This window comes from Pituophis catenifer, unplaced genomic scaffold, assembly GCF_029215685.1.
Source record: "Pituophis catenifer annectens isolate HBS135680 unplaced genomic scaffold, rPitCat1.0.hap2 SCAF_8, whole genome shotgun sequence".
NCBI classification, from domain to species: Eukaryota; Metazoa; Chordata; class Lepidosauria; order Squamata; family Colubridae; genus Pituophis; species Pituophis catenifer.
Genome location: NW_027256888.1, coordinates 62705557 through 62719437, shown reverse-complemented (window position 1 = coordinate 62719437; position 13881 = coordinate 62705557). Strand labels below are relative to the sequence as shown.

Here is a 13881-nt window from a genome sequence, read left to right as displayed (position 1 = left end):
AAAGATCTTGGCAGACTTGAACATTGGACGCTATCTAACAAAATGAAATTCAATGGTGAAAAAAGTAAGGTTCTACACGTAGGCAAGAAAAACAAAATGCACAGGTACTGTATATGTAGTACCTCGCTCAATAGTAGTAATTGTGAGAGGGATCTTGGAGCTCTAGTGGACAACCATTTAAGCATGAGCCAGCAATGTGCAGCAGCTGCCAAAAAAGCCAACACAGTTCTAGGCTGCATAAACAGAGGGATAGAATCAAAATCACGCGAAATGTTAATACCACTTTATAATGCCTTGGTAAGGCCACACTTGGAATACTGCATTCAGTTTTGGTTGCCATGATGTAAAAAAAGATGTGGAGACTCTAAAAAGAGTGCAGAGAAGAGCAACAAAGATGATTAGGGGACTGGAGGCTAAAACATATGAAGAACGGTTGCAGGAACTGGGTATGTCTAGTTTAATAAAAAGAAGGACTAGGGGAGACATGATCCCAATATCTCAGGAGTTGCCATAAAGAAGAGTGTGTCAAACTTCTCCAAAGCATCTGATGGTAGGACAAGAAGCAATGGGTGGAAACTAATCAAGGAGAGAAGCACCTTAGAACTAAGGAGAAATTTCCTGATAGTTAGAACAATTAATCAGTGGAATGACTTGCCAGAAGTTGTGAATGCTCCATCAATGGAAGTTTTTAAGAAGATGTTGGATAACCATTTATCTGAAGTGGTGTAGGGTTTCCTGCCTAAGCAGGAGGTTGGACTAGGAGACCTCCAAGGTCCTTTCCAACTATTATTCTATTCTATTGACCCAGAATTTTCTGAAGAATACACAAGTCCTCCAGTTAAAGTACAGGCGTGGCCTAGAATTTATTCAAAAGAGTCCTAGCCGAGTGTATATAAGAAGCCAATGCAATACCTGGCAAGTCTTAACCACATCATCAGTAAAATGTACTAGATCATGTCCATAGCCAAAATTGTGTCAGAAGAAGAGGAAAACACTTCTTTCAAATTACAACTAAAGACAATTTTAAGCTGTCTCAGCAATGGCCTATGGATGCAGCAAGTATATTTTATGCGCAAAAATGGAAGGATATTTTGATTCCCACAATGGACGAATGCCTGCAAAAGTTGATGGAGTTCACAGAGATTACTAAACTGACTGCTTTGATTAAAGAAAAGAATGCAATTAATTTTGTTTCTACTTGAAAACCGCTTTTGGGTTTGGTGCTTAAGGTGGAAAAAAAATGATTTTTGCTGACTAGATAGGTTTGTTGTTATAGAAATGGCTAGTATATATTATTATGTAAAAATAAAAAGCTGAGATTGTATATTATTACCATATTCTACTGCGTGAAAAGGAGTCAGAAGTCAATGCCTTTCTTTTTCTTTTCCCCATTATCATAATTTTTCCTGTTCCCCTTTTCCTTTTCTGTTGTCTCTTTATTTTCATTTTTCTTTATATTTCTGTATTTCACATTTTGATAAATTAATAAAATATTTAAACCAATGGCCTGTGGATGAAGGCATAATATTAAAAAATGGTTATAAGGACATGTCTTGGCTAGGAGAGGTTGATCAGAGTAGGCATGTAATGGTATCAATAAAATCAGTCCTGTCCCCTTTAATGTCCTCACAAGTATCTAACCACTCCTACCTCAACCACAGAAGAACCTCCAAATTGGGTCTTTAAAAGCAGGCAGGCTTGTGTAGGAAGCAACTGCTCTTTAGTTGCTCTGAACTGAAACCATCCAGAGCTCTGACAGCATATTGGTTTATTCCCCTAACCAGGGGTCGGCAACCTTAAACACTCAAAGAGCCACAAAGATCCTAACTGGAAGACCCCCTCCCCTTGTTCAATTATGGAACCAACTGGAAGTCCGGTTCCCACACCATAGAGTCTCCTCCTAGCACGGTGTCCTTTTTCCTCTCCTGTCCTAACCAAAAGCCCTATCAATTGTGAAGCTGACCAGAAAACCCACCCCTTGCCATAGAGTCTCCTCTTGGTGCACCGAGCTTTTCCCCCCAACTGGAAGCTCCTCTCAAAATTGTGGCAGCAACAGGGAGCCGCAGCAGAGGAATGAAAGAGCCACATGTGGCTCCAGAGCCGCGGGTTGCTGACCCCTGCCCTATACCATTGGCTGTGACTCATTTTTGCAACATGCAGACTTACAGACAATATTTTATCTTCTCTATAAAGTGGAATATAATTTGCTTAGAAAAGAAAAAGAACACAGGATTATCTTTGGAAATGTGTGACAGACTTATTATTTGATTGCTGCAGGACATTATCTTGATAGTGCTGCATTTTCTCCTTTATTTTCTGAACCAAGCTGCCTACCCTTAATGTAATGTGTCAGAACTTCCTGACTTGTGTTTCATAATTAGCTAATGGCATTGTGCTATCTCTTAACAGGAACTCCAATGAGTACTAAATTTAATGAGAGTGAATTAATCAAGGAAATGGCCATGAATCGGAATGGTAGATGTAGAATTCTCTTTCTCATTCTCTCTCTCTCTCTCTCTCTCCTCCTCTCCCTCCCTCCCACACACACACACATACACACACACGGACCAACTAGATATTACTTTTTCACAATTCAATGCAGTATGAATAAGTTCATTTATCAACATAATTAAATATAGAATTTTAATATATATTCTAATATCTCAACTAGATGTTGACTTGACTACTGCAACGCTGTCTACATGGGGCTCCCCTTGAAGAGCACCCGGAGGCTCCAACTGGTCCAGAATGCAGCAGCGCGGGTAGTGACGGGAGCAGCATGGCGCTCCCATGTAACACCGCTCCTGCGCGAGCTGCACTGGCTTCCGGTGGTCTTCTGGGTGCGCTTCAAGGTGCTGGTTATCACCTTTAAAGCGCTCCATGGCATCGGGCCTAGCTATCTTCGAGACCGCCTGCTGCTACCGATGACCTCCCATCGTCCCATGCGCTCCCACAGAGAGGGCCTCCTCAGGGTGCCATCAGCCAATCAATATAGGCTGGTGACCCCCAGGGGGAGGGCCTTCTCTGTGGGAGCACCTATCCTCTGGAATCAGTTGCCCCCAGAGATAAGGAGAATCCAAGACCTCAGTGCCTTCCGCCATGCCCTTAAAACCCACTTTTTCCAGCAAGCCGGGCTGGCTTAAGAAGAAATTTTTAAATGTTTTAATTGGGTTGTGATTTTTAATTTTTGGGCCAAATTTATATATATTTTAATTGTTTTTTAATATTTGTATTTCATGTTCTTAATTCTGGCTGTACACCACCCTGAGTCCTCAGGGAGAAGGGCGGTATATAAATTGGAAATAAATAAATAAATAAAAATAAATGTTGAGCATTGGGACAAATTTGTGTATGTACAGAGCGAAAGTAGTTTGCTGCTGATCAGTGAATAATGAGGCATATGGCTAAATGTTCTATTGAAAAGTAACTTTGAAGAAGAATAAAATAATTTGCCTCTGAGAACTATGACTTACTGGAAATATCCAGTAGATCTCAGAGCCATCTGGAGACTCCAAACATCTGTTTTTATAGTCCTTAGTGAAATGGCTAAGAATGAGTAGCACAATTTCCCAACATGTTAGTTAGAAAACATAGAAAATTGTAGTGTGGCCCTTAAAGCATTGTGAAAGGGATTAGGAAACACACACATGCATTACACACATATAGACCCAAGCAAAAAAAACAAAAACAAAAACCCAGGGACAAAAATAAGGTTTCCTGCCTAAGCAGGAGGTTGGACTAGAAGACCTCTAAGGTCCCTTCCAACTCTGTTATTCTGTTCGTTTGTTTGTTTGTTTTGTTTTGTTCTTTCTGTTTGGCCCATTCACAAAAGTTCTCATCTTTTGCTCTCCATGTATTATATGGGGCTTGTAGACACCTAAATGTGGCCCATCCCATGTGTTCAGAAATAGCAATGCTGTGTTGAGATGTATCTCACTTCCTTACCAAGAAATCCAAGGATGTTTATGATGACTTTCCCTCATCATTTCCACTCGCTTTCTACAGATAGAAGTTATGAGGACAAGATCACATACACCACTGTCAAGCCCAATATCCCACCAAGGCAGGAAGAACACATCTTATTCCAACAGCAACTGAAAAAGGGAAACAGTTCCATGGATGATATGCAGAAACTCAAGCTCTGGCAAATTCATACAAGTAAAACGGAAACCACTCAGCAGGTAAATTATCCATAGATCTTGCCAATATTTATACTGAACATTTGAGGATAACATTTGGACCACTGCCAATAAATGGGATTTGTATTCCATGAGTGTCAAATGTAAAATCCTCCTTCTGGAATAATTTTTGCGATTAAATGTTATACTGAGTTGTTCAAATACTCAGAGAGAGCTCAGCAAAATGTTTTTTGGCCACAGCAGTGTTCACCATATTTGCAGGCAGGAAAATGGGGTGAAAGAAAATGTAAATAAATCATAAGGAGAAGACTTTCATCTGAGCAGTAGCCCCAGTGGAAGAAGTTTGCTTTTGTTATCTTCCCTTTGAATTGTATTGATATACTAGCTGAAAACCCAGCGTTGCCCGGGTATTTATGTATCCCAATCCTTACAGGCTTTTAAAAGTATGTGTATAATATACACATTATAAAGTAAAATCATACACAAGTCTTTGGGCCCCACTCCCTGTCCATCCAGCTGCCCCCTCCCACCGGTAACCACCATCCGGCACCCAGCAGTGTTGGGGCTGTGCGTGGCCAGCCGCCATAGTAACTGCTTGGGCTGACACCCATCTGGCAGCAACGGTCCTCCTCACCGTCTGGAATGGCCCAGTGGGTGGTGCGTGGCCCCTGCAGAAGGCCGCCGGGATCGATCAGCTGAGTGGCGCAGCCACTATATTCACCCTGAGGGGTGTTAGGGGTGTCTTATCCCCACAGTATTTTTTTCTAGAGAGTAAGTCATCTGTGTACCAAGTTTGGTTGAAATTGCTCAAGCCGTTCCAGAGTTATGCTGGAACATACACACACACACACACACACACACACACACACACACACACACACAGCCATTTTTATATAGATAGATGGGTAGACAGAAAGATTATAAGCTACTGGACAGCTGTCCAAACAATGGAAGATTGGCATTCAGAAATATGCCTTAACCATATTGTCGCTAAATAAGTGCAATAAAACTACTCTATTTTCTTTTGAAAGAGCTTCTTTAAAAAGTATCTGCCAACAACTGAATGAGCTGTGATAAAGAAAAAATGCAAGACGTCCTGTCTGCTCCATATTAATTTGAAGTACTGCATCTATATTACCTTATGGCACTAGTACCTTGCCAATATTTCATTCCCCAATCCCTTGAAAGGAATTTAAATCCAATCAAATCATCCAAAGTTCTTAATTTTTTTTGATGAGTATATTCCATTGCTCTGTTTCTTTAAAGTGTTTAGAGTTATTGGCAGGCTGAAATAAGGTTGGGAAAATAAGGAAGAAATATTTTTGCCATCTAGGTTGCTTTCTGGGAATTATGAAGTAAATTGTAGTCTACCAGAACTGATTAAAAGAGAAAATATCAAGGCTGATCTCTTTAAAATAATTATTTTTGCCCTTGGGAGGTGAAGAGTGGTAATGATAAGGTTTCTTTTTTTTTTCCACAATTCATTTGGTAGCAAATAGTGAACTGAATGAAGCAAAAATCTTTTTAAAAGGGTTTCCTTTGCTATAACCTTTACGAGTGGGCTATTAAAAATCTTGATTGTTTTGAATAATCAATTGCTCTTAATGATTTTTTTGTTGCTCTTGTCTCTGTGTTGTTTCTTATAAAAAAAAAAATACACCAACTCAGAGATTCTATTCTCAGAAAATACCAGAGGTGGAAAAGATGTATGGCAAATTACAAGTATTGAAACTGTGTTATGAAAGTGGCTTGAGCTAAATTAGTAAAGTCCATGGAAAGACTTCTCTAGATTTTTCCAGAATGTTGTAGGCAACTGCCAAATTTTGCCTGCTTATTATCATTCTAGGTGATGGATTATTTCAAGGAGCAGCTCAAAACAGATGAAGAAACTGGACTCTAAATTCCTTTACAGCAAGGATCATCAAACTGTGAATCAAGTCCTCCAATCAATTGTGGGAAAGTTGTTAAGGAAATATCTGAACTTTGTTGGCACTGATGTCTTGATTTATTGATAAGAATTTATCTGGATAATCTTTGGTTTATTCTGACAAGTATTCATTCTGACAGCTGTTGCAGGAACCTAGAAAATTTCCTGGCAGACCTCTATAGGGGCTATTCCCCAATAAAGAGGGAGGAGAAATTCTTTGGACTTGATTTTTTTTCATAGTTATGCAACTGATTCCTTTTGTATTATTTATTTAGCATATGGTGATGTTACAATTAGCCAAGAGGCTACAGTGTTAGTACAAAGTAGTGGCTGCTGATTCCTTTTGTATCTTATTGGCACATTGGAATGTAATCCTGAACCAAAATCCAAATGAACAAGGAAAGGTATCTGTTAGGAAAAAAAAATCCCAAAATATTTATATTAGAGCAGGGATGTCAAACTCAATGCCCATGGGCTAGATCCAGCCTGCAGGATGCTTAGATCTGGCCCACGGGGCTGCCCTGGAAACAGCAAAGGACTGGCCCGCAGTGCCTCTGTCAGTGAAAACGGAGCCCAGGAGGGCTGCATGAGGTCCTCCCAAGGTCCGTTTTCACTGGCAGAGGGTTGCAGGAGGTTGTCGCAGCCGAAAACGGAGCTTGGGTGCCCATTTTCACTGGCAGAATGCTCAGGCCACCACAGGTACCCCAACACAAGTGACGCTGAGCTGGCCACACCTCTCCTGGCTCCCTGAGGTCAAACACAACTCTGATGCGGCCCTCAATGAAATCGAGTTTGACACCCCTGTATTAGAGGAATATTTGAGTAAAAAAATATTCCATAGGGTAAAATTGGTGGCAAAACTGCACGTCTTATGACTATATGCCTCTTATAAAATGTTTCTGTTATGCATAATAAAACACAAATGTTTTTATACTAACACTTTCTGTCCAAATTACCAAAGATAAACTCAGATTACCAAACCAGAAAAGATCACTCAAATCAAATCAAATGAAATCATTATTGCAATAATAGATCAGCATAAGGAGGGTGAGTTACAGTCATTAAAAATCATAAAGAATCTAAGAGCATAAAAGGTTAGTATGTGGAAGACCAGCAAGTTTTAGAGCATTGTATGTGGCAAACTAAATACTCATTAAATCTAATTTATAGCGCAAGTTGTAATTTGATAAATTTTGAGTGTTACTGAACATTGTATGTTGTAGCAGCATTGGTATCTGAAAGCAACAAGGTAGTGTATATACATATGCACACATACAGAAAGACACACACACACACACACACACACACACACACACACCAGTTGGATTTTTTTTTTCATTCCTGACCAACAGAATCACTTTTATTCACAATTAAGATGATAAGTCATATTACAGGTAGTCCTTCACTTACAAACACAACTAGGACCCAACTTCCGCAAGCTGGTTGCCAAACCCCTGAATCACAATTGTGATTGGTCACAAGTGTGACCAAAGAGACACTGTGATAGTTGTACGTACAAGAACCATTTACAAGTCAAATGTCTATGGAGATTCTCAATCATCCAGGTCACGGTTATCCCAAATGTGCATGTATAAGTCACTTTTTTCAGTACTGTTGTAACTTTGAATGGTTTTTAAATAAATAGTCATGAATCAAGAACTACCTGTAGTTTGATCCTATTTTACTTTAGGGCTATGCAGAACACTTGATTAGAAAGGCAAAATAGATACTAAATTTGGATGGTTCCAAGAGCCACTTCCCCACATAAAGCAATTGGTGAATTCTGGAATGCTGCAAATTCTTAGAAATTGTCAGGATTGGGAAAAGGGGGCTTATCCAAAATTAACAACACTAGCTTTTATTTTTCCTGAGTTTTTTTTAAAATGTGTTTTATCTTATTACAAATGAGAATTTCTCTAACAAAAGCATCTGTGTTGGAATGGCAGGCATTGCTTCATAGAACTCTTCCAGAGACTATTGTTAAAAGCAAAATGGTGCTGATCTCATGAAAACACTGCCTGTAGTATCTAATTGATGTGTGTTTTTTTAAAAATGGAGAGAAAATATCCACTATTGGAAATTTAACAGAAAGATGCCACCAATAAAGACACAGAGCTTCGGGATAACTTCAAACATGGAGGATAATTTGCAAAATACCTTTTTCAGAATATGTCCATTTCTTCAGAATAAAGATTTTTGGAGACTGCATTATACTGAGAACCAGTTTGGTGTAGAGGTTAAGGCATGAGAGTAGAAACTGGGAGATCATGAGTTCCAGTCTTGCCTTAGGCACAAAACTTGCCTTAGGTCAGGGGTGTCAAACTCGATTTCTTTGAAGACTGCATCAGGGTTATGTCTGATCTTGGGGGGCCAGGGTGGGCGTGGCCAGTTTGACATCATTTGTGTCAGGAGCACTTATGGTGGCCAAATGCTAAGGCAGGACTTCCCTCAGACCCTCCCTCCCTCTCACTTTAATCCCTTCCTTCCTTCCTTTTCTTCTTTTTCCTTCCCTCTTCATTCTCTTTTCTTCTTCCTTCCCCTCTTTCCTTATTTTACCTTCCTTGCTCTCTTCCCAGCCTTCCTTTTTTTTTCTTTGTCTTTTCTCTTTACCCTTTCTCCTTTCCGTCCCTTCTTGGATGCTCAAATGCAAAAGGGAAAACATTTCTCCTTTTGTTTTGCTTAGTTTGTTTTGCTAGCCCTCTGTCAGTGAAAATGGAGACTGGGGGAGGGCTGCATGCGGACCGGTCCTCCACTGTTTCCAAGGCGCCCCTGTGGGCCAGATCTAAGCACCCTGCTGGCTGGATGTGGCCCATGGGCCTTGAGTTTGACACCCCTGCCTTAGGTGATCTTGAGCCAGTCACTCCCTCTTAGATATAAGAATGAAACAGTGGCAAAGTATTCCATTTTCTTGACACCATTTCAAAATCTGCAGGGACTATTCCCGGCAGTTACCAGGAATCAACAAATATATTATTTTTATTTTTATAGTAAATAAACTGTTCTAAGATTATTTATTCCATGGCTGTTTCCTGACAGAACTGTCAGAATTAAACAAAGTTCTCAAAACAAAGCTGTCAAAGAAGTTTTGACACAAAACATTTATTATATAAGAAGAGAACAAGACAATTTAGGTGCTAAAGATACCATATGCATCAAACTATTTGGAAATAAGGTATGTATCAATATTTCCAAACAATTGTAGTTTGTGTGTTTTTACATATGAAATACTAGAAATGCTAATTTTTGAACCTAGGCCAATATTTTTTTTAAAAAAAAGGTAATATTTCAAACAAAAATATATGTCTCCTACTGTGGAGTTTCTCCATGAAGAGCTCGTATAGCTGTCCCTGCCTTAGAAAAAGTAGCTGACACAATTTTAGAGTTGCCTTTGCGCAATATTTATTCCAATATGTTTAGAGATAAATTATTTGAGATTTAAAAGAAGCCACTCTTTTGTCAACAGGAGATGCATTAAGCACTTGGGGGGGAGGGGGGTTGTTAAAGGTCACAAAGAAATCATCTTGGTTTGAGGGCAATTAGAAGGAGCTTTGTGTTTTCACTGTGGTGCACTTAAGACTTCCACTAAAGCAGGGGTGTCAAACTGAAGGGTCGCGTCCGGGCCATGATGTGGTCGAATCCGGCTCATGGGGCCATCCTGAAAAATGTAAGGGGCTAGCCCCTGTTGCTTCAGCCCAATCTAACCAATGTGAAGAAGAAACATGCCAGCAGTTTGGGGAGTGGTTTCAAGCTGGCCACACCCACCCAGTTGACCACACCCATCCAGTCGGCCATGCCCGGCCGGGCCCATGAGGTCAACCACAGCCCTGATGCAGCCCTCAATGAAATTCAATTTGATACTCCTGCACTAAAGCTTTCATATATTTCTCATCTTAAAAAGGCAAGAAATGGTGCCATCGGTTTTCAGTATCCATGGTCAGAGTTAGCTCCTAAACTTGCTGAGGGCCCTTGGGTCTACAGAGTGCCTCCTCCTGTTTAGAGCTAATTCCCCCCCCAAAAAAAAACTTACCTGTGAATGGATGTGACTTTCAGCCTCCAAAATATTTGTTGGCTATAAAGTTTTAAAATGTAAATAGAAAAGAATTCTGCATTAAGGTAGCATTTTCTCTAGGTAACCTACTTCTCCAATGTTTCCAAACATGGACAGAAGCATCTGCCAAAAATGCATAGCTCTAAATATAGATTTTACTTTGAAGCATAAGGAAAATGGGCTTTCAAATTTGTATAGCTTTTGTGATTTAAATATTTCTAAACCCTCTTAGGCACATTATACTTATAGCAACAAATGTCATAGTTGGGAAATATCATAATATAATATCAATAAAACTCACAAAAGCATACCATGAAAGCATACTAATAAACCACCATTACTTAAACTTCTTGCCACTGCATTAAAAACAAAGTCAAAGTCAAAACCTAAAACGTAACAATAAAACTTATTCAAGTATCCATAAAACTCATTACTCTATATACAGTTAAGGTGTCCGTGTAAGTGATCAAACCTTCTGAAATGTTATTAAGAGAATATCTGTATCTCAGCAATGAATTGAGGAGTTCTTGGTGTTCTCTGAGCATAGTTGTTTCCTTGCAGAAGTTTCATTACCCAACTAGGCAACATTATCACTGCACTGAAAATGATGGACTTCATAAAGGATTGATATTTACACCCTGTTAAGGGATGTAGTAATAGGATGCAGCAAATAACACAGTATCTTTTAGTAGTAGTAATAAAAATTAAATTTGTTTAGGCATAAGGCCATATCAGAATACACAATATTAAGACCGTATATCCATATATGTGGTAACCTATTAGATACTTAACTCCATTACTTTTTTTTAAATTTAGTGTTGGTAGCCGATTCTTTAACAATATTAGAGAAATCGGACTTCCGGGTTGGCTCCGCAGCACCATTGACGGTCTTTTTAGACCGCCGCCCCCGTGATTCCGTTGAGCCGTTCTGACAGCGTTAATCAGCTGTCAAACGGCTTGAAAATCTCCCCTTCGGGAAAAGAAGGGGAGGAGAGCAGGTGGGTGAGGGTAGAGCTCCCTGAAAACCCCTGGATTAATTCCAGGGGTTAGGAGGGTGAGAGCTCCCCGTTCAGCCCACTGAAGCTCCGGATCCGGGGGGACTCTGTTTCTTTTTACAGAGCTAGGTGTTGCGTCCAATTTCTGCTGTCAAACAGAAGATTAAATGATTTCAAAAAAGCAGGCGGAACAGAAGCAGGAGGACAAGCTTTTTGCAAGTATAACACTTAACTCCGGGGATACAATGTTTCTAATTGGATTTTCTGAGCTGGAAGTTAAGATGGCGTTTCTTTGTTGCGATTTTAAAAGGGAAAGTTAGAAAAAGTTTTTGCTAATAGACTCGTGCTCAGAGACTGGCTTTAAGTTGCTGGAATAGATTTTGAAGAGCTGTTTGGGAAAAGATTGTTTATAAAGAAATTGCTGAATGCTGCTCAAAAGGATGGCTCTGACTTTATGATTTTATGGCTGTGGGAAGAAAGAAAATTTCTTTAAAATAAAATGGCTTCTAAGAAAGGAGATCTTGAAAGTGTTGGATGCTATTTGGAGGTGTCAGAAACGAAACAGTTGTCTGATTTACAGAGTTGTAAGGATTTTGATGCAGAACTTACAGAATTTATAAAAGAAGCCATGAATAATCATACTGCAGCTATAAGTAACCAAATAGCAATTCTTAAAGGGATAACAACAGAAATGACTGAGGAAATCAAAACAACTACGGAGCATGATGACAACTCAGGAGATATTGCAGCAGAGAGGGTGGAAGAATTTTTTCAAGAATTTTCGAGCTTACTCTCTGCTCTTTTCGGAAAAATTGATAGAATCCTTCAAAATTATGACTTGGTTTGGAAAAAAGTAGTAAATGACCAGACTTTCGAAGTTTCAGAAGATGAAGGAGACTTGTCAGTGGCATCTATACATTTAATAGAAAAGAAACAATTGAACTTTTCTTCACAAACTCTTGACAAACTTTGGTTTTACAGACGAAGGAATGAACTGATTTATATAAGCATGAAGAGGCGATTTGGGGGCTCTAAATCAGAGGAAACTTTTTTAAAAAGGGGACAATTTTTGCAGTTATATCAACCTCAAATTAAAATGAAAAACCTCCTCAAAATAGAAGTAGGAGGGATGCAGAAAGATTGGAAAAAATATAAAAAGAAAGCAAGAATGGAAGATTAACCTTTTCTTTTTGCTTTGTAGTTGTTCTACTCATGATTAAAAATGATTATGTTGTAGGTATTATAACTACTGAGGGGGGAAAAAGTATAAAGTTAAATATTGATTTTTAAATATGATGTACTAATGGTTGATTAATCTTTTTTGGTTTTTTAGTTTATGTATTAATGGTTAATTATGTTGTTGATTATCTTTTAAATTTTAAAAATTGGAGGGAGGAATAATGAAGGGGGGAAATTTAGAAACTTAAAAAATGTAGAAATTTAATTAGTGAATATCTAAGGTTTATTTTTTGTTATGAGATTTCAAAATAAGAAACCAAGAATGGAAGATTAATTTTTTTTTTTTTTTTTGGCTTTGCAGTTGTTCTATTCATGGTTTAAATTGATTATGTTTTAGGTGTTACAACTACTGAGGGGGAAAAAGTATAAAGCTGAATATTGATTTTTAAATATGATGTATTAATGGTTGATTAATCTTTTTTGGTTTTCTAGTTAATGTACTAATGGTTAATTATAAAAATGTAGAAATTTAATTAGTGAATATCTAAGGTTTATTTTTTGTTATGAGATTTCAAAATATCTGAACTTTGAGAAAAGTAGGAGGGGGAAAAATGTTTTTAGGTTTGAATGTTTAAGATTTGTTAATGGTTTTAAAATTCTTAGTTATTGGATTACATGTTACTTTGTGTTTATATAAAGGGAGGTTGATGAAATTGTAAAAGGGGAGTTAAGGGGTCTTGGGAGTTATTAAATCTTGCAGTTAGCTAGTTTATTTTAGCGAATGTTTGGTGAAATCTATGCCCTGTTTTTGTTCTGGGAAGTCGGGGGTGGGGGGTGGTGAGGAGGGGTTGAAGATTGAGTTTACCAAATTGATTTTTTTTCTCTTTTTTTCTGATGATAGTATGAATGATTGTTTATATTGTATACTTGTTTGATCAGAAAATAAAAACTTTTTTATTTAAAAAAAAAAACCAATATTAGAGAAATCTAAATAGCATTAAATGAATTTTGCAAATGTGCTGAGCCTAATGGTGAGTTGTAGCAATAAAGTGTAATTTATTTTAATTAAAACAAATGCGTGTCTTCCTGGATCCAGTTTCTTTTTGCCTTCATCAAAAACTTTCGGGATAGAGTTAAATCTGTTTGAAAAAAATATTGTTTAATTATTATGAGAACTAATTCTGATTGTGAAGCTGCAGGGCCATAGAATGTTACAATAACATTGTATGGATCCTAAGAAGCTGTTCCATGAGCCCCAAAACAATTTAACTGATATTCTTCAGAATTTCAAAGTTTGAAGTATCTTTGTTGGGAAAGAGAGAAATTAATTCATAAACTGATTAACAGCATTCACCAAATGTCACTTAAAAGTGAGCATGAGCAATTTAATCATTAATAGCTTTGCCTGAAGTAGAAGGTGTCAGAGGTATGATTCATCAAAGTGACTTGGTGCATGACTTTTACTCACATGTTAATATGAAACACACGGGACAAGGTTTTCATCCCTTCAATATTTAGGTAAGTAATTAAAATTATATTGGGGTGAATTCATATAGCACTCATAGTGGTTTGTTATTTGTCCTGAATACAATT

At 38.2% G+C, this 13881-nt stretch overlaps 1 protein-coding gene across 1 annotated transcript in view; it reads left to right on the top strand.

The window, feature by feature from the left end:
• BANK1 (B cell scaffold protein with ankyrin repeats 1) overlaps nucleotides 1–6039 on the top strand; it is a 150854-nt gene extending 144815 nt beyond the window's left edge. The window contains exons 12-13 of the mRNA XM_070949161.1: nucleotides 4006–4181; nucleotides 5986–6039. Coding sequence (XP_070805262.1) covers nucleotides 4006–4181; nucleotides 5986–6039 — 230 coding nt within the window. The remainder of the gene's footprint in view (nucleotides 1–4005; nucleotides 4182–5985) is intronic.
• The last annotated feature ends 7842 nt before the right edge of the window (nucleotides 6040–13881 follow it).